This window comes from Clinocottus analis, unplaced genomic scaffold (assembly GCF_023055335.1).
Source record: "Clinocottus analis isolate CAN_PGR_092001 unplaced genomic scaffold, fCliAna1.0.p SCAF_20, whole genome shotgun sequence".
Taxonomy (NCBI): domain Eukaryota; kingdom Metazoa; phylum Chordata; class Actinopteri; order Perciformes; family Cottidae; genus Clinocottus; species Clinocottus analis.
In genome coordinates, this window is record NW_027175932.1 from 8,789,514 (window position 1) to 8,813,532 (window position 24,019).

The 24,019-nt window shown below is 44.0% G+C and overlaps 1 protein-coding gene across 1 annotated transcript; it reads right to left on the reverse strand.

The window, feature by feature from the left end:
* Positions 1–916: 916 nt before the first annotated feature.
* Positions 917–23,070, reverse strand: mdfic (MyoD family inhibitor domain containing). The gene is made up of 5 exons (XM_068586600.1): positions 22,888–23,070; positions 22,423–22,630; positions 20,428–20,538; positions 8,478–8,849; positions 917–3,477 (listed from the first exon to the last, which is right to left on the reverse strand). The coding sequence occupies exons 2-5, from the start codon at positions 22,514–22,516 to the stop codon at positions 3,227–3,229; spliced, it is 828 nt and encodes a 275-aa protein (XP_068442701.1). The 5' UTR covers positions 22,517–22,630; positions 22,888–23,070; the 3' UTR covers positions 917–3,226.
* Positions 23,071–24,019: the final 949 nt, after the last annotated feature.

The window sequence follows — 24,019 nt, forward strand, 5'->3', positions numbered from 1 at the left end:
CTCATTGAGTGTTGTCGGCCATGTTTCCATGTTAGCGGCAAAACGCTGCTGCCAGGCGAGCAGCACCCTTTCTACCAGAGGAAGGAGCAGTGCAGAGGTTACAGATGTGGCCATCATGAAAACGCACTCTTCCTGCTGCAGCGCTTACAAGAGAAATAGGAAAATACAACCCAGTGTTCAGGGTCTGCAACCAGTTGCTGCAATAGTAATAGAGGTTGAGCGACGGTGAACAGGTACGGAGATGTTTTTACAAACAAATCAATAATGTGGAGGGAAATGGTAGCAGCTGCTGTATGGAAGTGGTTAAATATCATTCAGTTTCAGCAAAAAAATAATGTTACTTCAGCCTCTTGAAGATTTGTTTAACTAATCGACTAACAGGTTGGTCTATTATCCGCCAGAAAATGGTGAAAAATGCAGATTATAATTTCCCACAGCCTATGTTGGATGTATTTACATGTCTTCTTTGAAACCCCAGAGATATTCATTACATCCTCATAGATACCAAAGAAAAGAAAGACATGAGAAGGTGGAACCAGAACCTTTTGGCATTTTTGCTTAAAAAAATGACTGAAAGGATTCTTTAACAAAATAGTGGTCTAATTGCTGAATTCGTGTAATTACTAGAATATTTCCAGATGTTACCGTAAACTCCCTGCTGTGGACTGCATGCCCGACACAAGTGTTGAACCGTAGAAATTAAAAGCACAGCACGGATGCATGCCAGCGTCAGTATAGGTGAGAACAAAGACAACAGCGGCTTTTGTCTGCATTCCATCAACTGGAACATAATGAGGAAGAAAATGAATGGACTAAAAGAATGTGTGCAAAACAAACATCATAGATCTTTGGAAACGTTTTATTCTTTAAAACCTTTTCTCTTTGAGATTGAAGATAATGTACAAAACTGAGAAAATGAGCCGTGAGCTCTAAATGGACAAATTCAGAGGAAGGATGAGAAGGACCAAGTGTCCGGCACAGAAACACACAACATAGTATCGTATAGGAAGACAACTACTGTAGCTACAGAGCAATGTATCCATTTTTCTCTTTTTTTTTAGATGAATTCTTCACATTATCTATAATGTTTTTTGACACTCTTGGCGTGAGTTAATCATAAACATGGAAATGAGGTTTTACTTTCTGCTCAGAATCTGCTGCTGAGGTGCCGATCCAACCTCCTTATACACAATACCAGTGCGCCATTAAGACGATCTGTACATGACAGCACATTATCTTTGTTGGCGTTAGGAAGGGACGTTTTTTTTGTAACCAGTTAGCAAGCGGTGCTAATGAAGGCCAGCATTAAGTATCATCACTGAAACAACATCAAAGCGGATCTCCGAAACAAGAAAATGACTCCGCTGGTGATTCACTACAAACTCATCTTGAGATGCACAGAATTAAGGAACAGAGGGGTGGAAAAAAAGGAGAAGAAAACTGCCTTTACCCTGCATTAGTTTACCATTTCAACATGACAGTTCATGATTCCTTTTTTGTATTGTGAGTCACTAGGCTTGATACCCGAAAGCCGCTTATGTGGCATAAGGGTCACCGTTTTTAATTCCATATCAAACCCCTCGTGAACGGAGTGAAGTTCAACATATTTACACAGTATGTATGTAAAATGGCATCACAGGAAAGACTTGCACCATATGCAGCCGACAAAGCCTAATTGTTGTTGGCTAACATTGAAGTAGAAACACGTTGTGTATCTTTATATTGCAGTGAGATGTCATTTCTTTTGAGTATCTGCGCTGTATTTCCAGTAATCCCAAAGCTTCAAATACTGCCAAATCAGGAGTAACGCGAGATTCATTGTTAAAACATGTTTTCTTTCCACCATGATTTAGCAAAATCAGCAATTTTGTGCTTTTTTTTCCTGTAACAAAAGGAAACTTTAATTAAGAGGAATGTTTGAAATAGAAAAGTACAAACAACCTCAATAAGGCACATTCATTCATTTTGGTTTTTCCAAAGTAGCATTTGTGATGTCCTGATTCACCTTTGATATTTCACCAGTTTCAACGGTTCTACAGTGCTACAGTAGATTACTGTATTTGAGAGTCTGTGTTGCAAAACTACAGTATGCAACTAAGAATGTATGAAGTGTCACATAAACCTGGTACAGTGTTGCACAGTACAAAGACTGTAGCCTCAGATTTTAAGCATAAAAAAAAACATGTATTGAAAATAAAATCAGAGTAAACAAATCATTTAGTTTTTCATCAAAATGACTAAAAAGATAAGATACAATTAGACAGCATTCCTGATGTAACACACACATATGTAAGACGGTCTGTGATAATACGTCTTCGGCAAAGGAGAGAATACTTGAAAGTTACTGCATGAAGCAGTCTCAATGTAATACTGATGCCTCTATATGACCTACATAAGTAAACAAGACCATCAGTGAAAAGATTGTCTATTTCTATATAGTTATTCTTAATGCGTGTTATCGGGTTTTCCGCGTGAAGTCGGAATAAGTCACGCAGGTCCACCAGAAAGTCTTCAGCTCAGACTCCAGCGGGGCCTCTGGCAGCGACCGACCTGCCGCTTCAAAAGCACAATGAGCAGGATTTCCTTCAGCGTCTCGAAATAATCCCTCTGAATCGTGACTTAGGCCCAACTAGACGTGTGCGGTAGAGTCTGTATCTGCAGAGACTCTGCCCTCTGCCTTATTTCGCTGGTTTAGGGCCGTCAAACTGATATAATAACGGAGTGACCAGGTGCCAGATCGCAAGCATCCAAGAAGAAGGTAAGGCAAGGTAAGAAAAGGGCGGAATGGCCCTGACTAGCGAGGCAAAATGAGAGTGAATCTGGCACCGTGACCCTCGAAGGACAGGACAACCCACAAATCCTACTCATTGGGCCATTAGAAGAAACAACTTACACACTGAAGATGTAACCGGCATGTTCATATATCTGGAGATACTCCCAGCTCCTGCTGAGCTGGTTTTTGATGGAGAAGCCCAGTGTCAAAATACATCTTTCAAAGCAAGCGTTACTCAGCCACACCTTCTACTGCATACACTCTCAACAGTCATCATCACACATAAAAAAAAGAACATTCACAAACACATATGTCGACCATTACACACACACACACAAACACACACACACATGTTCCCTCTCTTTGTTGCTGAATCCAAAGTGACACCAGCAGCAGTTTCCCTGCATTCTTCCATCCTGGATCCAGTCATCCCCCGCAGAGGCGCAGGCCTCCCTATGTGGGGAAGCAGATGCCGCAGCACTCCATACAGATTTCCAGGCAATCGGAGGACTCGCAGCAGGCGTCCATGAGGCCACAGTCCATGTCACAGGGGCTGTTGCAGTCGTCGCCCAGGTCGTCGGAGCAGCAGCAGCAGCAGCAGGCCTCCGGCGAGCAGGCGCCGCACGAGGCCTGGGTCGCCACCATGTTGCAAAGCGCCAGGAACTCGCAGAACAGGCAGGCCAAGATGCAGTGGACGCAGCAGTCTGGGTCAACGGCAAACCAGCCAGTGACAAGTAAAAAAAAATAAAATAAAATTCATTAATACAAAAAAAGAGACAGGAAACACACAAAGATATCAAATATAAAGATGCATCAGGAGCGAATGAAAATGTAAACACTCAGTACGCAGTGCAGAGCAGAGGAGCTGCACGCTCGGCAGGCCGACAGGTGGAACGGAGCAGGTATGCGGTAAAAGGGTGAGGGCTAACTAGGCGGCAGGGGGGCTGAAGGAAATAAGAGAAATTCAAAAGAAACGAATTGCTTTCCTGCGGTTTTGATTAACGGACTGTTAAATAATTGTGGCATTATCATGCAAACTGCTCGGTTGATCACACAAAGATGATTAGCGAAGTCCAAGAGTCCCTCCCGGTAAATAGGTGTATTAATGCTGGCAATGCTCACACCTCTGATTAACATTTAACCTCCTCGCAGACCGCCTTTAAATAGCTGGTGGCGAGCTCCGGCTTGTTGTTGCACAGCAATAAAGGGTTCCCCTTTAAATTACCAATATACCCATTAAGCATCACAAATCTGTTTCTGAATGGTTGCATTAGTTTCATTAAAAGGCTTCTGTCTTGAATAGCAAATGAAAAAGAACAAATTAAATGTTTTTGCTTCCACTGACAGTGTGTTATTAATGTAATGCAGGAAGTTCAGGATGCAAGGCAGAAGAGTTTACTTCCACAAATCTTAAACTGCTGTCAGAAAAATATTGCGCAATTTAATTAAATTAATTTACCAATTCTCATTTTTAAAAGGAAGGAACTCAATCTATACGTATCAGTCACTATGAAAGCTGATGCTACTTTTTTTCAAGATCAATTTGGTTCAATTTGGAATAAAACTCTTGAAGTGAAATGTAAGACATATTAAAGCATAAGAAAGGTGAGATTATTTAGAGAACAAGGATTGTTAATGCAAAGCCCACAGATTACATCACATTTCATGTTGCCATGCTCCACACCAGAACTTCTGCAGTTGGATGTAAGTCAGTAAATCATCCGGTAAGTGTGCCTGGCATATACTCCTTGCAGCTGTCTCCTTTTTGAACCAAAGCCAGTGCAGCGCCACGGCTTTGGAGTGTTAAAAAGACATGATGTGGATGGATGCAGAAAAATAGCATTACAAACAGGGCACATTTGCATAACTTTCATCAGCCCATCTAGAGCTGTCAGAAGGGGCTGTTACTGATTGGGTTAGAGGGAGAGCGAAAGGAGGAGAGTGTGGAGGATGGCATGGGAAGGCAAGCTGAGGACCGCTGGATGCTCATGTTTGATTAATCAAAGTAGAGGGGAATTATTATTTTATTTTTTTCACTATTTTTGCGGCGCTCAGGGCTGCAGCGCTGACCAGAAGCACTAGCTAGCTGCCTGTGATACAAACAAGATAGAGAAGGGGAACATGAAACGAGCAAGTGCGTGTGCGTACGTGAGAGTGTGTGTGAGTGTGTGTGTGTGAGTGTGTGTGTGTGTGTGTGTGTGTATGTGTGATGGTGCCTGAAGTTTGAATGCATCTTATTATCCTTATCTGAGGCCATAACACTGGCAGTGATGGAAGATGCATGAGAATAAATTCACTTCTGAACATCTGGTGAGGACATGCAAGTGAATCGCTTTCGGGCAGATCGTGGATTTGTTTCACGGCGGCGTAACAAAACTGATCCGTACTGGCATCCGCTGGAGTGTACTGCCATCTGAGTGTTACAGAATGCCACGGAGAACAATAAACGCTGCCCGGGCCAAAGCCCCATGAACAAAACCTCAAAGTTCAGCCTAACAAACTTTGAAGGACCCAGAGGGTATAGCCATGCCAGCCTTGAGACTGTAACAGCCTGTGAATACGGCATAAACACAGTACATAGGCATTAAGCAGTGGCCGGCCATCTCAGCTATTCACTTGGATGTATAATTCAACACCAGCGATTAGTCTAGATCTTAGAGAGGCGAGTAAGGAGGAGGGGAAAGAAGAGGGAGGGAGAGGGGGTCGTATACTGTACACAAGAGAGCTGGACGCAAGGCACATCTCCACGAAAACAGAGAAAGAAAGACAGACAGACAGGCAGACAGAGACACTGGGTGAAACCAACCAACAGACAGACGGAGCAGCACGCGCTGACACCGCTCCTGTTTAATGTCAGCGAGCGGCGATGAAGCCCAGAGTTTGCAGGGGCCAAAAACAGCGTCCGGCGCCTCTGAGGGAAATAGTTCGAGACATCTGGAAAGCTCACATAAAAAAAATAAAAAAAAGGGAGCGGCATGACACAAAACAAGCTGGAAGGGCCTCAGAGCGGCAAGCTGTGCAAAACATTCAAACCTACAAAGAGGGAGAGAGAGAGGAAGAGATGGACAGACGGACAAAGATGAAGAGAGAGCGAGATTGATCAGACAAAGCCTCGGTGGCCATGGAAATGCACAGAGGGCGCACACGGGTAAAGAGGGCAGAGGATGTGGGCTGGATAGAGAAGGTCCACAACATACACTTTAAAGCAAGCCTGTTTATAATGCATGACTGAGGGGAAAAGTCGAAGCTGGAGGACTAGTGCTTACACAACAGACACACTCACATACACTCACGCACACACATCAAGGGCACTACGCTAGCGGCCTTAGCCCTAAATCTCTAAATGAGGCTAAAGCAGCTTGGAGTCCTTAACTGATTACACACAATTAAAAAAAAACACAAACTGGATGACAAGAGTTGAGGCAACCCACCCTGCCGAACAAAAGCAGTGTGTTAAATGACTCCTTAGAAGCCGTGGTGTTATCACACGATTGGCTACGGTGCCAACGGCATGTGCCAAGAAACACAGGGAGCAGCAGAATCCCCAGAGCTAGCTCTTGCTAGCTTACGCCTTTTATTTCCTGTGTTCAGGGGGCTGTTTAGGAGGCTAATTTCACAGGCAAACAGATTATGTTAATCCGTGTAAACATTCAAACACCACAGCTTGGCTGTTTTCCGGAGGGAAATAAATAGTCGAGAGAGAACATATTGATTCCGAGAGCTCTTGTCTGCAAATAAGCGACACAAAAGCCATAATGAGACAGGCTAGTTGAGCTGCTGTTGTTTTTTTTGTTTTGTTTTGTCGGGCCCCTTTCTCTTCTGTTCAATTGATATGTTAAAAACATGAATGGCATGTCTGGAATATCTCTGGTGGATGCATCCACCTTTACTTGGCTGTTGTGGATGCGTGCCTTCTTGTTTGGTTTGCCCGAAAGTCGAACTGTTGCATATTTTAAGCCATGCATCATCAAATAAAGATCTGACTGCCCACTTGTTCGCCTTCATTTAAACCCGTATCTCAACCTGACCATTGTGGATCCTTTAATAACGCATAACATCACATTATTTTCCATCTTCACCTTGGAGTAGAAAAACAGCAAAGGCCTTGAGTTGTATGAATAGCGAGGAATTGCAACCTCTACTTTGAAGAAACATGCTTAGAGCCTGATATTGTTCATGCTACAGAATAGAGAGGGAACACACGCATGCTCACAAACACATGCACAGCAGCAGAGTACAATAGGTGGAGGAGGGATGCAACGTTAATGAGGTCCAGGGTGGTGCTGACGGGGATGTAGGGAGAGCCAGAAAGGGCCCAGAGAGGTGTGAGGGGCCGTGAGGGGCCTGGAGAAGGCTGGTCACGACTTTTAATAGGCACCCCGCGCTCTCAGGCCTCGTTAGACGGTCACACCTATCTCCCCAATGGGAAAGGACCAGCCGGCCGCCTTCATTACCAGACTCACCTCGGCCTTGCACCTGACAAAGTGACGGCTTCCCTGCACAGCAAACGGACCCTCTGACTTGTTGTTAAAGAAAATAAAAGCAACAGGAGCGGGGTAAGATGTCATTTGCTTGACGGGAGTGATAAATATGATAGGTCATGCACTCACATCATTAAAAGGTGAGAGAAGGTACGGATTTATTATCAATATCTTATAGGGGATTATTGCAGCAGAGCCCCTTCAACAGAGAAATCACTTTGATGGTGTTGGTTTGATGGCATATAATTTCACTGTGCGACATTAGATAGCGATGACTTCATCAGGTTTTTGGCCTGACATGATATTCGTATGTTCCTTTATTATACAAAAGACACAGTCCGATAATGTTCATTTTCAAACGACAAGAATAGCTCGTCGCATTTGTGTCTTTTCCTTTTTTTAATAAATTATTGACAACTTAAATCGAACAATTTTTTTTAAGGATGTGTAATAATAGCTCGTGTGTTCCTGTACTTAGAGAATAAGTACACCACATTTCATGATAAATCATCAACAGTTTCAGGTGTTTTAATGAAATGTATCAGGTGCTATTTGTTCAGATAAACTGGATCTACCTTTTTTTACACTAAATAAATTAAGAGGCTGACCGATAGTGATTTTTGAAAGGCTGATATAAAAACAACAGCTTTGAGCAGGAAAAGATGAAATCCAACTGAAGATCAGAACTAAAGGAGTTAAGAAATAAATCTGGAACTGAGCATCAAACTATAAAAAATCTAGACGAGAACATTTAAATTTTTTGAAAGTCTGCGTTTACGACGTATTATACTTCTGTCTGCTTCTTTTGTATTGGCTGTTTTTAATACATCATTTATTTTCACTCAATCAGTAGTTAAGAGAACATCCCCAAGCTTTTTTGATGGATTTCATTGTTGCAATATGTTGTATTTATTAACAATGGCCGATGCGCTGTTCTGTGGTTTATGACGGACCAGGATTACATCTGTTTCGCATCCCATTACAATGTTAAATGCCACTCTTATAAACCATTAATGTTGGTGCATTTATGACTGGAGCCCTCGATTCTTGAGACATGCCTGCGGCCGATGAAATGGATTTTTAACCAACAGAAGATGGGATGCAGAAATTGGAGCAAGCAAGCAAACAAGGGTTTGAAAAGATAGCATTAATGTGTCCGTGTGTGTGTGTGCTTGTGCTCCCTCCTCCTCTGCGTGGCTGTTACCCCGTGTGTGGACACTCACCCTCTGGTAAAGGAGGTTTCTGCGAGCCCGTGGAACTGCCTTTACTGCGCCTGCTGCTGTCACTGTTCACCGACAAGCTGGACCTCAATTTCCTCTGCACCCTCTTCGACACAGGCGTGGACGGCTGCTTTCTGGGCTGCTCCGTCGTCGACCTCGTGCCAGGGCCGGACTCATCCGCGGCGGCGCCCGTACTGCTGCTGTTGGCGCCGCAGGAGCACGTACGCGTGGCCCTGGCCCCGCCGATGCCAGGGTGGATGCCATTGCCGTTGCTCAGCGCGGGCGCGCCAGCGCTGTTGTGGCGAAAGCCATTTTGGTCCTTGCCAGCGTCTCCCTCGGCTGGCTCCGAGGGCACCGTCTGTGACTGGGGTTGAGCTGGAGACGTGGAGAAAACAAAATGTCATTTTTACTCATGTTTAGAGAAGAGCTGGTTGTCTAGTTGCAGCGTTCAAGGCCAGTAAAATGATTCAATTTCTTCGGCGTATTTCAGTTTTATTCCATTTCCCAGCTGACTACTGAACTACTGCACGCTGAGGGTCCTAATGCAAGACAATCTAATGAAATGGAATAAAGAAAGAAAACAGAGGGCTGCTTGTTTATTCATGCTTTTTTATGCAAATGTGGAGGACAAAACACTAAAACACACAAGCATCAAAAGGATCTAGCGGTTTAGTTTAATAACTTGCGAAATGTTTGTAATGTCTATTTTATGGAAAACGAAGAGTTGTGGATTCCTCTCACCCGTATGTATGGCAGGAGGAGCGTGATAACCCCGTTACTTTATTTTACCTGAAGAGAACTTTGTCTGCACTCTCGGCACCTGTGATGTTCAGTTCTTACAAACCGAACCCGGTAACGGAGACGCGCCGAAATAATTCTCAGCAAATCTTGCCGACGTTCCCAAACACGATCATATCGATCACATGGCAAACAATTCAACCCCGAGTGACGGAAACGAGCGGAGAGATATAGGAACCTCATATGTGACAGGTTCACAAAAGCCACCGCTGTAGGCAGTGAGACATTTGTGGGAGCGGTACCCAGGTGAGTTACGACAAGTGTGCGGGGAAGGGAGATTAATGCAGTAAAAAAGAGAACGAGAGCCTGTGATACTGTGCATATACAAAAAAGCTGCTGTCTGCAACAGTAATGATCTCCTTTCCTCTGAAAGCTCAGAGATGGCCTTTCTAAGAGTGTGTGTGACAGCAACAGAAAGTCAGGAGACAGCGACCTGTCTGATAAGAAAGCAGGCGAAGGATGTGAGTGAGCAAAGGAGGTGGCATTTTACTGAGAGGAACACCTGCACATTCAGCTCTACTGGGAGTTACTCCGACATTACCTTCCCTCCACATCAGAGCCGCCGTGCAAGTGCACGCGCCGCCAGTGCATGGTTAACTTGAGATTTAGTGAATTATTCATCTCTTTTAAAGTCTGTCTGTGTGAACCATACGTATTCAGTTTTGTTCCTATTCTATACTTTCTGTATATACGTCGAGTATATGCTGTCTTCACCCCCAGATTCCGCTGAATCTTGTTTAAGTGTTTTGCAGCTGTCCAAAAAGAAACACATTTTCCAAAGGCGGAGGCAAACTGACAGAGAAGTTAATACGTTGCTGGTAATTTTTTCCCATCTCTATTTTCTTTCTGTCAGCTCACCAACAAGTGCAATTACGGTTAACAAGAAGGGGAGAGAGAGAGAGAGAGAGTGTGGGAATCGGGCCTCGCGCTTTTTAACAACACATCACCCTGGGAGAGGCCGGACGCGGATGTGGATGTAAAACAAAGCAATTAAATACACACACTGGGTTTTGCCTTCTCCTCATTCAGGCTTCTCCATGCTGCCTCGGTAAACAAATATAGACTTTAGGGATCAGGATTCCATGCAATTTGAATTAGACAACTGGGTACCGCACGATAGAATTCATTATGCAGTGGTTTAAGACCAGGTTGATGGATTTTCTTCTCCAAAAGACAAAAGCCTTCGTAGTCTGCCCATGACAATGTGGAGAGAGACTAAAGCTTGCTAACAAGGAGACCTGGAGCAGGCTACATCTGTTGTTGTTCTGCAGTTTTACCTCTGACAGCTTGCCCCGTTTTTCACCCCTATCTAATACAGGCACCTTGTTTTTCCACCAGTCGTGTGCTGTAATGCTTGGCAAACCGTTATTATAAAGGAAGCCAGGAGCACACACACACATATCAACACAGAGGGCCTTACTTGGGTTGGACAAAGATGTTTTCTTTCAAATGGATCCTCTGTTGTCACATTATTATAGTAATCAGATTTTATAATAATCTCATTGCGCAACTGCCACTTCAAGGTGCACAGACCAGTGGGACAACATTTGTTTTTCCTGAGTCGGCTCGCTCTCTGTTATAATAAGCAAAGTTAGCTCTTCAGCATGCTGTGAGTCTGTGACACATTTCAAGTTCAGCTAAACTTCTGTTAATTCCACTGAAACAAGGTTGGTACTGTTGGCAATTTATGTTTCAAAAATTGTCAGAATCCAGAAATGGAAATCTTCTAAACATACGGCTGGTGGTTTCTCACAGGATTTAATCCCCAAAATGTAGCCACATATTTGAATGTGCAAACACAGAAATGCACTCGCTGACATTAATGGAACTGAAGGGGGAATCCGTCTCTTGAGCTGACGATTAACAAAGAGCCCACACACAAACATACAGAAGCACACATCACAGCGATAATAATTCACCTGTTTCTTGAGCGTCACGTCAACACAACGCAGCAAAACTCCTGCAGTTCCTTCACAAGCCGTTCAGCCATAGTGTCTTGCATAATAACAGAGTAGTTTTTCCCATCTAGGCTCGACTCAAACACACATAAACAGACGTTCATGCACAAAAAGGCCAAAGTAGACTGGGAGGCATAATTACCTTTCCTTTTGAGGAAGCCAAGCTTTCAATTTACCAAAGTATAAATAGTTATTAAGAAACCACCACCCTAAAAACCAGAATACATAAGCGGCGACTCAGGTTACTGACACACTGCAAAGTCCTAAAAAGTGGTTCAAGTCGGCAGAGAAGTGAGCCTCAGTGGCACGTTCCTGGATAGCCTTCACACAGCCATGTCTTTCTTTTGCTTCTTTTATCCTGATGAGCACTGTGACTGAGATGAATGGACACAGTGAAGTAATATTCATAATCATTGATCATGATAATGACGATACTGTCAAAGATGGCAATGACAGACTTGTACAGTCACCAGGAGACAAATGAAGACTTAATGAGAGAAGGTGGAAGTACAGTAAGTTCTGTCGGGAATGTGCTATGCTGGTAAGTTCAAATACTTTCTAAAAAAAGTGTGTCGCATATGTTTACTGGCACTTATACTGTAAAACTACATACAATATAGATGCAGGAAAAGGTATCAAGTACAGGAAGTGCATTGAACATAATGTCATAATATAATGCAGTAATTAAGGAATTAATTCCGCATCCGAGGATTGCAAATATGAGCACATGCCTGTTAATAAATCTCACAGGAGCAACACAGAAACGGCGCTTCTGCATTGTCCTGAGTGCAGAACACAGAACACAAATGGCATCAAAATTTGATACGAACAACTCCCGGCAACTTTTAAAAAAAAAAATCATACAAAGTTGTGCATTTGCCACCAGCTTGTAGAGATAGGTAGGTGTCCTGAGATAACCGACAGCACACAACCTGACAGGTTGCATTAAAACACCATGTTTTTGGAGGAAGAAGTGGACACACACACGCGCGCACACACACACACACACACACACACACACACACACAGACGCTTCAAATTGGACTTGTAACCGCCCTATTTCGAGCACATCAACAACTGTTGAGAGTGTACATTTGTAGTTGAATAAAACATGGTATTCCCCTACACACACTGTCACACACATCACAAGGGAAACTAGGGGGTGAGTGGTTCTTGACTGTCTAAGCAGCATCCCAATTTGGTCCCAGCTACTAGTAGCTGACAGCCTCAAATATCTGGGGAGCATTTTTAAAAGGCCAGTGTTTGATGGATTCATGAAGAACACACAAATATAATTGCCATTTGTCACTGAGTCTTCAGTGGCTGCGCCACACAGGGACCGAGCATCGGCGTGCCTGGAGATTGCTGGAGCCGCGCCAGAGCTGTGCGCTCTGTATGTAAAACTGAGTATATAAACACCTCCGTTTTTGTCACAGAAAATAGGTCCTACAGGAGAGAGCTGGAAATTGTACCCAATAGACAAGAAAGAAGAAGAAGAGGAGAATATACTGTGAGCTTATATATATATATATATATATATATATATATATATATATATATATATATATATATATATATATATATATATATATATATATATATATATATATATCAGACCTACTAGATCCCCCCTCCACACACACACATGCAAAGGCAGACCTAGGTAGAAATATGCATGCATGCATGCATGTCAACTGAAACAGAGCTGTATAAACAAGAACTCTAAAATAGTCACGAACATGAGGATATAACGCAGAGGTCAAACAGGGCGCTGTGGAGATTCTCATTTACACACTCGCCATGCCGAGAGTCGCAGGTAAGGCAGGGAGCGGATTGAGCAACCGCACAAGCTCTGCGTCTCTGAAGCTTAGTCCTTTTTAATATTGATGCCCCAGAGACAGAGAGAAAACGGGAGAAGGGAGACAAAAGGTGTTTGCCCAGGCTTATTAGAATGCCCATCATAGAGAGCATACAGTTATTCAAATGTCACATCATGTCAACCAAATAAACACCACAATCCAGATCTTGTATTCATCTCCTAATAACCGTTATTACACAATGCTACGAGTTTGTGAGTTAACACTGACTAGAATTGGAGAGTGGAAGAACGGTCTTTATTTTTAGTTATGGATCCCCAAACAGCAACGTGCAGAATACAACAGTGACAGTTAGCTCTGAAATGCTAATTCCACGAACACGGCCAGTGTTTTGTTTATCTTTGTGTGCCTTGTATTAGAAAAACATGTATATTTTCTGCTCGGCTGGCCATGTACCTGCATGATTGAAATGCTAATTTGTAAATGTGCAATGACCTAGCCAGACTCTTCTTACCAGCACCACCAGCAGCACCTCCTCCTCTCTCCGCCAAAACAGCCTGAGGTATCATCTCTCCTCCTAACAAACAGCAGTGTGTGGAACAGCCCCTGCTTTTCAATCCAAAGGGATATATTTTCTCATTAGAAATTATACATCTTCCCTGTCCATATTTATAGACGCAAAACCAGGGGAATTATACTGTAGAGAGAGTGAGAGGGACAGAGAGAGAGAGGAAAATAGTACAATGAATGTTATTACAAAGGGCTCTGATTGAAATTTTCCTTGGGCGTATCAAAGCCCCGTTTACCGTTTGACCTTAAACTCCGGGACAAGGACTTTCTTTATTGTCTGGAAGGACGCTTTGGAAGGAACAGACAAGCAACTGCAGGACCATCATTCAAGTGTCCCAGCACAACAAAACCCACGAGCGCTGATTAGCATCCATATAATGCAGATGTTAGCAGTGGGAAATGAGAGCAAATTGGTGATGTCAACTGGCAACCAGGAACTGCCGTTTGATTAGAAAAAGACGTGGGTGTCGAAACTGTGCGGTCTCGTCTTGAGCTGTTTACACAGGAGGTGGATGGCGACCCGTCACGGGGCTAACACAAATGTCACTCGTTCCAACAGATATGAAGGAGAATGTGACTCTGGACATCACACGGCAATCCTGGCCCTGTCAGTTCATACGCACGCGCGCAATGTTTTGTATTTATCCAAGATAAAATGGCGATGATGGCGGCAGCACGGGTGATGATGACCGCCGAGGATAGCTAAATTACCTGCTCTGATATTGGATCCTCATCAGCAGAAGTGACAGGTTCTGCGTGTGTGTGTGCGTGTGTGTGTGTGTGTGTGAATGTGTGTGTGTGTGTGTGTGTGGGTGGGTTATGGCAACCCGCAACAGAACTCTATTAGCTGTCTTCACCTGTCAGGGCTGTTCACATTGTATAGCGTCTCATTTTTCGCAGGAAACATCACTTTTCTTTTTTGTCTGCGTCTCCATCCCATTCCGGGGCAATCAGTCAATATTGCTCAGCTCGTTTTCAGCGGTGACACACTTATTTTCCCGCCCTGTTTTAATTCTCTGTGACAGTCATTCAAATTTCACTCCTCCAACCTGCTGAAGGGGAAGTGACACGCGGAGACAGAGCTTAATATTATTTTCAGACCCCCCCCCCCATCCATCCGCCCTCCACCACCACCGCCGCCTCCTCCACCCACCATTGAGAGAAGCAGGGCGTCGGGGGATTTACTCATTTCAAATTTTGCTGCTGATTGAGTGGAAAAAAATAACCCCCTCGGACCTTGTTCTTCTTAATTACATTTTACAGTAGCAAATGCAACTTGAAAGACAAGAGCTTGATTTGAGGACATGAACCTCTCAGCGTACCGCTCGCACGCGGCGGGCCAAGGTGTGTGTGAGCGCTGCGAAGGGGAACTGGCGATGGGGGAGAAGGGGGTCATCAATTATCCTTTGATTTCAAAACGGAACATTTTTCCCAGATTAATATGTCTGACTGCTATCTAAATCATTGAAAGTCCCGATGAGATGCCATTTTCTCTTACATGAATCACGTTGAGGGGAAGTCATTCGCACTCGGCCCACCCCGACGCCCCCCCATGCTCCGACCACTGAAGTCTCCCGTCTCTCCACTGTTGTGTGGAATTTGGCATGGCGCTAATTTGAGTGCTACTAATGTAGCGGAAAGCAAGGAGCGTTCAAAGCCTTACAACCTGGCTGCTGTGAGAGACTCTAAATGGTGCCTTATTCTCTTCCTCTCCTCATTTCTGAGATGAATTTATACGAGCCTGTTTCTGCATTAAGCTTTGTCAAACGTCTTTTATTCTCCCTCATCTGTTTCTCACCATCTGAGAGGGGGAAAAAGAATGTAGTATAAAGTCAGCCCAATGCGCGAGTGCCGAATCTTTAAAAAGCTGCACATCTTGCACGGATTTAGGCTTTACACGGCTAGCTCCCACAATTTCTAGAAAGATCAATTATGACGTGACTCAGAGCGGGCCTGAGGGAGCTGCCAGGCTCCGTACTGAAAAAAACATGCTCCACCCTCTCCTCGCTGACGACTCCAAACAAAAAAAAAAAAAGCGGTGCAACAGAGCAGGAGCGAATGGGAGGCGAAGAGGAGGGAGGGAAGAAGGGGAATGGGGGTATTTCGGTTTGAGTTACATCGATGACTCAAATATTCCAACAGCTTCAAAATCTCCCCGCTGAAAGTAGAAGTTCCACAGGAAGCTCACTTGTTTGAAATTCCACGGAAGGCGCGCAGACGTGCACATGCGCATTTGTGCACACGCGCGCACACACACAAACGCGAGCATGCTAAACGGCAGACACGGAGTCAACCACACACACCAAATAAATACAGTGTGCATGTGCGGCAGATCCCCTAACACAGCCACGGCTGCAGTGGCTGGCAGTAGCTCTACCACTCCCTAAAAGCCAAAATACAACTGGGGTCGGCCTCTGGGTCAGAGAGGGGATAGACAGTCTATCAAAATGCCCCCACACCTAGTTCCTTTATTTGCTCAGTATCAATCTCAGCATTAACCCTCTGCTAATGGGACAGCTGTGGGTCAGCGCCTCGCATCTTCGGGATGCCAATCAAGGCCTTAAGCTGAGAGATCAGCCTTCGGGACAGAGGTGCTCGTCTGCCTTTGAGTGGCTTTTTAAACACGGAGACGCCCGTATCGATTTTAGCTCTAGCCTGAAAGAGGGGAGGGGGGGTGTATTGCGCTAGCCAGGGCCTGTGTCGGCTGCCTGTGTGTCTGGACGGGAGCCATCCCCTGGTCCCCGGTCACCCTCCACTGATCAGGGGGCCTGACAGAATGACCTAGCAGAGAGGCACTGAACCTGCAAACACGAAGGGGGCAAGGTGCTGGAAGCTCGAGGGGGCCGGGGCTGGCGGGGGCAACATCAGCAGAGATCTCAGTAATAGAAAAGGGTTTTAACCTTAATGTTGGAGACCAAACCCTGTTAGAGGCCAAGTAATCCCCCCTGCACTGCTCTCATTTGAACCGGCTGATTTTATTCTCTCTCTCTCTCTCTCTCGTTCTGGTTAGAGAGGCGGTAAACATGAGCACATCTGTCTGTCAGCCTCTACCTCTAGTTTGTTTGTATCGTGTACAATTTGATGCAGTATTAGAGATTCAAATGATCAGCAATAGACAAAGTAGTTGAAAGTTGCATCAACCCCACCAACTACAACATTAGTGACAGTACACACCAAAATAAAAACACTTAGTGTCTCTTTAACATGATGAATCCATGCAAATACATATGTATGCACCTTCATAGAGATAAAATATGTTCTTTCATCATATACTGTGGTATTGCTACTGTCATGCAAGTAAAAGACCTGAACATTTCTTCGGCATATGTATGCTGCAAAAGAAGCAGTTGGACACAAAGGTCAATTGGTGTTAAATTGGCTTTGAAAGATTACTATTAATATTCATATTCTCTGTTATAAAGAGGAAAAGAAATACACTCTTCCTCCACAATCAAAATCTATTTATGATACCTTGTATCTAACATGAGTGCATAAAAGACGGCAGTCCATGAATCGAGGTAGTAGGCATATCTATCATCATTTGGCTCAAGTATTTAGAAAATCTTTGGAAAAAAATAAAAAATTAACAGCGAATAGGCTCAGGCACTTCGGGTAAAATATGCTAATTAACACACTTGAAATTTCCCATATGAAATCTATCTGCAGCAAGACAATGAGAAAATAATTACAACAGAGGTAGAATTACAATGGCCATTTTAATCAACCCCTACACTAGCGTTTCACCCTATTTATACAGATTTTGATTCCATGACCCACTGGTAAGTAATCACTTGAAAATTACGGTTCCGTTGTAATAGGTCTACGCTTTAGACACATTATTTCTGCAGAGACAGGGCTCTGAGGATTACAATAAATATATGAATCTTGCATAACAACAATCAGCATGCACTTCCTATGGCTCCAATTCTGGGAAAAGAAAAACTGGCAGGAGGTTAAAAAGTCTTTAAGTACTTAAGGAACTTTGGAATATACATGAGGCAAACGGTGACAGTCTGAGAATGTTGATTCAACACTTCGGCAAAAAAAATATTTCAGCACTGATGATGAAATTAATGATGAAGAGGCACTTGCCCTTTGTTTTATCTGCATCTAACTCTGCCAACTGTCTGGTATCATAACACTTTATAGGTTTGTATATAAATCTTAATTGTAGCACTGTCAAATAATTTTTTCTTGCGAGATAGGTGCAAGTACGAGACTCTCCCGCGTTAAACAATCCCTTTTCACTGCATTTATAAGGGGTCACAAATTCACTTCCAAAAGGTCAATTCTGCGCACAGGTAATAACCTTGAAGGTGTGCCACTAAAGAGTCCAATCAGGGATTCACACAAAGGCCAGACTAATGTCTTTCTTTAAAAAAAGAAAAAACAGAGTCATGTTATTTGACCTTCCTTTCTCACTACATAATTTTCCAGCGATAAAAAAAAACAGACCTGTTCTTTGGAAGCTGGTGAGGTCATCTTTATCAAACACGGAAGTATTAAAAAAAAAAAAAAAAAAAGTAAAAACTATTTGACAATCCGGTGAATAATGTGACGATTAAACTCTTAAAACTGGCGCTGGGTGGTAGCAATTTATTCTGAGGCATGGGCTGGAGAGCCGAAGCCCTGTTTGCAGGAGATATCAGCTGCTTGAAAACCCAGAACCGTCTCTTGAGGAATGTCCGTCTCTCCCACAAGATTCTCCCTCCTCCCCCAGGATGGTGCAGCCACAGAGGAACCGTTTACTGACAGCGGCCCAACAGGAAGGGCAAAATTGTAGTTTTTTTTCGTCGTCTCACAAGCAGCAGTGGTGGGCTCGCGAGCCGGGCAACCCCCACGCTTCTCTGTAACCATGTGAATTTATGATACTCCCTTCATAATGATGATTTCAGCTTTTTAGGTCACACTTGATGATTAATTGGGCGGCGAGGTTCAGTTACTCACTCTTGACTACACTCCCCTGGAAATGCACGCTGTGCTTGACGAAAAACTGTTTTCAAACAATAAGTACCCGCTGCCATGTGTATGTTCCCGCTTTAAGGGCGAAAAGACAACTTGTCAAAACAATGTTATCGTGACTGAAATAGGATACATGCTGTTATCACAACATTACAATAGGCTTCCTCTTGTTGTGAAAAGTCGCCGTCCACATACTGTACACAAGCTTTCAATCGGCATGCCGGAGGGAGGGCAGGATGTAGGAAAGCAGATGATTTCTTATTGATTTCCTGTTTCTGTGGAGAATAGGGCTCTCAATTACCCAGCCGGCAAGCAATGGGATTGGTCCCCTCAACAAACAAAACCACAGGGAGACTGTGACACTAATAGGTTAACTTGAGCCCCCCCCCCTCCCTCCTCCCTCACACGCCCTAAAATAATTTTCCAGCTTTGATTTAACCACAGATAGACACAGGGACATAAAACTCTCCGAAGATTATTATTTATTATCGTAGCGCAGATTTGGGTTTTTGCCTGTATTTGACATTGACTGCAAATGTTCTTGTAACTCTCTCAAAGAGAGAAGTAGCATATCTTCCTCCCTCTAAAATGATCTTACTAAACAAGGTGTGTGTGTATGAGTAAGAGAGCATGTGAGGGTGTGTACGTGTGTGTGAGGAGGGGTTGGAGGGGGGGGGGGGGTCGATGGAGGCGACATCAATTACGACGCAAAACTGTTGTCACAGGGGCTTATCTGCTGAGATGAAAGAAAAGCATGCCTCCCTGCAGAAGTGCAATACTCGACACACACCTGCCAAGCTCGAAAGACCTCTTGACAGAAACTCTTTTTCTTTTCCTTTTGCAACTGAATCTCTTTTCCTTTCTGATTCAGTAAACAAGCCACCGGCAAGTCATTAAGCTTGATACCAAAAAGAAAAAAGGCAGGGAAAGGCGCCCTGGAAAAGTTAACAACCTAGAAACAAAAGAACTGTTGTGGCAGATGCAAACAGAATCATGATTATAGCTTGGCACTTACATGGATGGAAGCAATCAGCTGCTATTAGCCTTTGCTGACACATCTCACTCTTCTTAAGAACAATAAAACACACAATCAAAGCTTTTAGCCGGTTGCATTTTGCGACCTGCGATCCATAGCTCAGTATGAAATCATTTCACTAAATGAGAGTGCATCGAGACTTAATTAGAGCTGCTCGAAACTCAAGCAGTTCAAAGGCAAATAATTGTTTTGCAAACCCCCCTCCCCTCTTCGTCCCCCCAGTGTCAGGATATTTGCATGTTGCATTTGCAACATGATTAGTTCAGAGTTACAATACAGGCTTCCAAAGGGAGAGAGGGGCGCCGATACAGGCTTCCGAAGTTTCCGAAGTTTGTGGCTAAGACGCAATCAGTGCGTAAAAACAGTCAATGCCAGAACCACAAACAGGATTTCCCCACTTCCAAAACACCGAGCTGCGGTTGGAGGGTGCAGCAAAAGTGGAGAAACGAGCCAAGGCCTGGTCATTATGGCAGAATGAGCGAGGGCACATGCTACCGCTCGCTTGCCAAGAGACCTTGGTGCTATCTGGATATTTTAATTGGAAACACCGAAGCTAATATTTTGGTTGGCCAAACTGACCCGGCCTTGTGCGTGTGCACTGTGCAACTGTCAAAACAACCACCTCACATTACAACTATTTAAATGTTACATAAAACAATGCCACTGCATTTCGCTCAACCATTTGAGTATGCAAAAGCAAAGCTAGTCATATTCACTTTCCAAATAAAGGCTCATTGTTGTTTATCATTAAAAAGCGATACTGAGATATCATCTGGTCCGCTCACAGCTTTTCTCACGTCGTTAAAACTTACTTTTCACGGGCTCGCAGTAATTCGGCATCTCCTCCGTCACGTGACTTTGTCTTTCGGCGGCTGGTTTCCTGGGAGACGGTGTCCTTCCTGATGATTCGCTGTCGCAAGCATCTAGGGTCACAAAAGTGCTGAATGTTGAAACATGGCGGCAGGAAGGAAAACCTGTCGCACACAGAGTTAAGCAGCAAAATATATATATGAAACGAACAGAGGGTTAGGGTTATCCTTTTACAGGCCCAACTTTTACCACGAGGTCGGCCACAGTGGACAAAGTATCACAGACAGCTGGCCGAGCCAGAGGTGCAGAGGCCACCCGGCCTCTTTTTGCCAGAAAAAACACAGGCCGCTGGCGAATGGTTGCACAACATGGTGGGGCGGTTCAGGTGGAGGCCCTGCCAGAGCTCTGGATCTCATTTTCTCTCCTTCTGTTCCCGCGTGAGCTCTACCTGCCAAGCTTCGTTTTACTGCCATAAAGGCTGCATTCATCTGAATTGGAACAAGTATGTGGGCAAAGAGTCTCGGCCAGATAGCTGTGCAAAAAAAAAAACAAGACGGTTTCACTCATCTCCCCAAGCCGTGTCCTCTGGCTTCTTGACTCCAAGACTCACTGACGCTTCGCTCATCGCACACTGCTGCTTTGTTCAGTAAATAAACCTTCCACAATGACTTTATTCACTGGTTTAATGCCAGATGCCTGCTCATAGCCCTGTTTTCTTTTCTTCATTGCTTTGCAAGTTTTTCAGTAACATACCGTCTCTTGAGCCACTTTTTGGCCGGGATTCTAAAGAAGAGGAAAAAAATGAAACGGTGAGAAATGATTCAGCGAAAGCTAGCGATCTCGCTTAGCAAAGCGTGATGCGTTTGTTCCGATGCGACAACGCTCTGTGTTTGTAAGCACTGATGGATGGGGGAGTGGAACGGATGGGCTCAGGCCAGCAGCCCCAGATAGATATGGCACATATCTCAGCTTTGGCGCTGATGTATGATCGCGGCAGTTGCGCTAGCAGTACCGTGTGATGCATCGCGGTATTTAGTGATCACAGTTAGAAATAAATTGCTCTATTCTCAGTACATCCACAGTCCCCGGAGAGGGGAAATCCAGTCTTAACTGCAAGCGCCTTTGAAGGTCCAGCGAAAATCCATTCGCAATCCAGCAGCGCCAGTGATTGCTTACTTTGTCCTACTTTGCTATTTTTTGACAGTGCCATAATGATGCTTGGTATAAATAGGATGGTTAACGGTTCATTGCTTGTTTGAAGAAAAATGAAAAGGCGGTGTGGGGGTAAGCTTATTTTACATGTGATAATCTTAGGGGCAACTAGAAAGTTAATTAAAAACTATAATTGGCTGTGGTTGCTGTTAATAGTCACCAGGGCGTTTCTTTAGACTTTATTGAGGGGGAAAAAAGCAAAAACATTATCAAGGCTTAACACTGAGCACAGATACTGATGTATACTAAAAATCACATGATTATAATTTGCCAAGACAAGGCTGATATTGTCCCGAGCAGAGCGGCGGATGCTGATACGCTGCAGTAATCTGGTAATGCGGTCGGTGACTAATTCTCTATTATGTGTGTTTTTTCTCTTGTTTCCTCCCAAGTTCAAACTGCACCAGCAACGTGACTTCTTGGCAGAATATGTCACTGATATTCATAGCTCAGCTGCTCGGAAAGAACAACAACCAGTAAACACTCATCGCTTCTCATACTCAGGAGTATCTGATGCGTGAGGATCTTACGACCGGCCCAATGAGAGCACAACTATATGTTGTGATGTGTGAACCGGTGTAAAGACATATTTATACTTGTTTTCTTCTTTTCACTCACTCTCCTACCACTTAATGAAATATTAGTTCAGTTACATCTTGCTGTAGGACCTCTGGGAACCTCTCGCTGGCCCCCTCTGGGAGCCCCGAACCCCACTTTTGGCCACTTGAGTTTAAAGTGTTTTCCCCATGCTGGTGATTCCTGGCCTGCATGCTGGGTGCTCTTACCTTGTGAGGCTGACAGTAGGGGGCTTGTCTCGCGCAGAGGGCCCTTCCCTGGCCCTGCCGGCCCATCCGGAGGAAGGACGGTCTCCTTGGACATGAGACAGTCGTCTTTTTTGGGACACACACACACACACACGCACTCACACACACACACAGACAGAAGAAGAAGAAGTTCCTCCTTCAGCCCTCAGCGTCCCACCATCAGCGCAGGCTTGAAGACACAAAGTAACCGTGTCATTACTCAACTTGAGACAGTCGTCTGCTTATTCACACGCCGACAAAGTGACGTCGAGCTGCAGTAAAAACTTCGTGGAAATTTCCCTTCTCTCGCTTTTTTTTCTTTTTTTTTAAACACAAACCTAGCGAAGAGCTCCATGTGCAAAAACCCACGCAGTCCCCTTGTCTCTAACGCCGGCTAAGTGCTGTTTATAGCTAAAGCAGGATGTATTGTTTATAAAGCGTACTTACCTTTCAAACATGACAACTCCCTTTGCTTCAAGTCTGACTTATTCCCATCCTTCCTTCCTCCGACTCTTTCCCCGAAGCGTTGGAGGGGGGTTAGAAAAAAAGACGGAACCGGGTGAAAGAGTAACTTTGCGTTGAGAAACTTTTCCGGTAACTTTGGTCTGTGTGTCTCCCTCCTCCTCCTCCCCCCCCTCTCACGGTTCCGACGTCGTCCGGTCGCTGGTGACGTATGACGGAGATATCAACAATAGTCCTCTCGACGCGCGCGACGTTCAGCGGCGGTATTTCGTTTTCTGAGGAGAGTTGCGTCCTCAAAACTTTTTCATCATATCCGGATTCCTGCAGCTCAGCCAGTGAAGTGGAGCCACTCTTCTCTCTCTTCGCTTCCCTTGGCGGCGGCCGAGCGGACAGAGCCCTCCCTGAACATGTCCCGCAAAATGAAGTTCAAAATAAAAAATGAAATAGAGTGGAGCTTTTTTTTTTTAATAAAAGAAAAAACGCTGCCCAGTTTTGCTCAGGAAATCATTCTAGTTTCTATTATTTGCTCGTGGTATTGTTTTCGCGTTGACTTGTCACGTGATTTTCAAATCTAATGGGAAGGTTTGATACTTTTCTGTCTATTCGTCTAATAAATTAGATAACTGACAAAGTTTTCTTTTTCTTAGTCAGTAGTGTAAAAGGCTTTTGAACACTTTTTTATATAGACTGAAATAAGATAAACTAACAGAAGTATAGAAATACATCTAGAGAGTAAAATAAACAGTGAGAGGAACTAAAATAATTGTGCAAAATGAAACAATAGTGCATTAGGAGACAACCAATACAGTGCAAAGTTACAGCAGTGTGGTATTATAAAGCAAGTCAATGACATCAAACAAACCTATTGATAGTAATCAAAGGGCCATTCTGTAAAATGTGCCTTTCATCGTTTTATCAGCATCATGCTTTATGACAGTTCCTAACTTTATTACAGTCTTATAAACAACAACATGTTCTACGAGCTTGATATAGATAATGTCACACTCGTTCAGGTCTAAACTGTAAATCAAGATTAAATACAATGGGTTTTTGTATGCACAATATCTGTGATTGTGTTGACAGAACTTGGATGTATTTATTGGAGTTTTGAAACAGT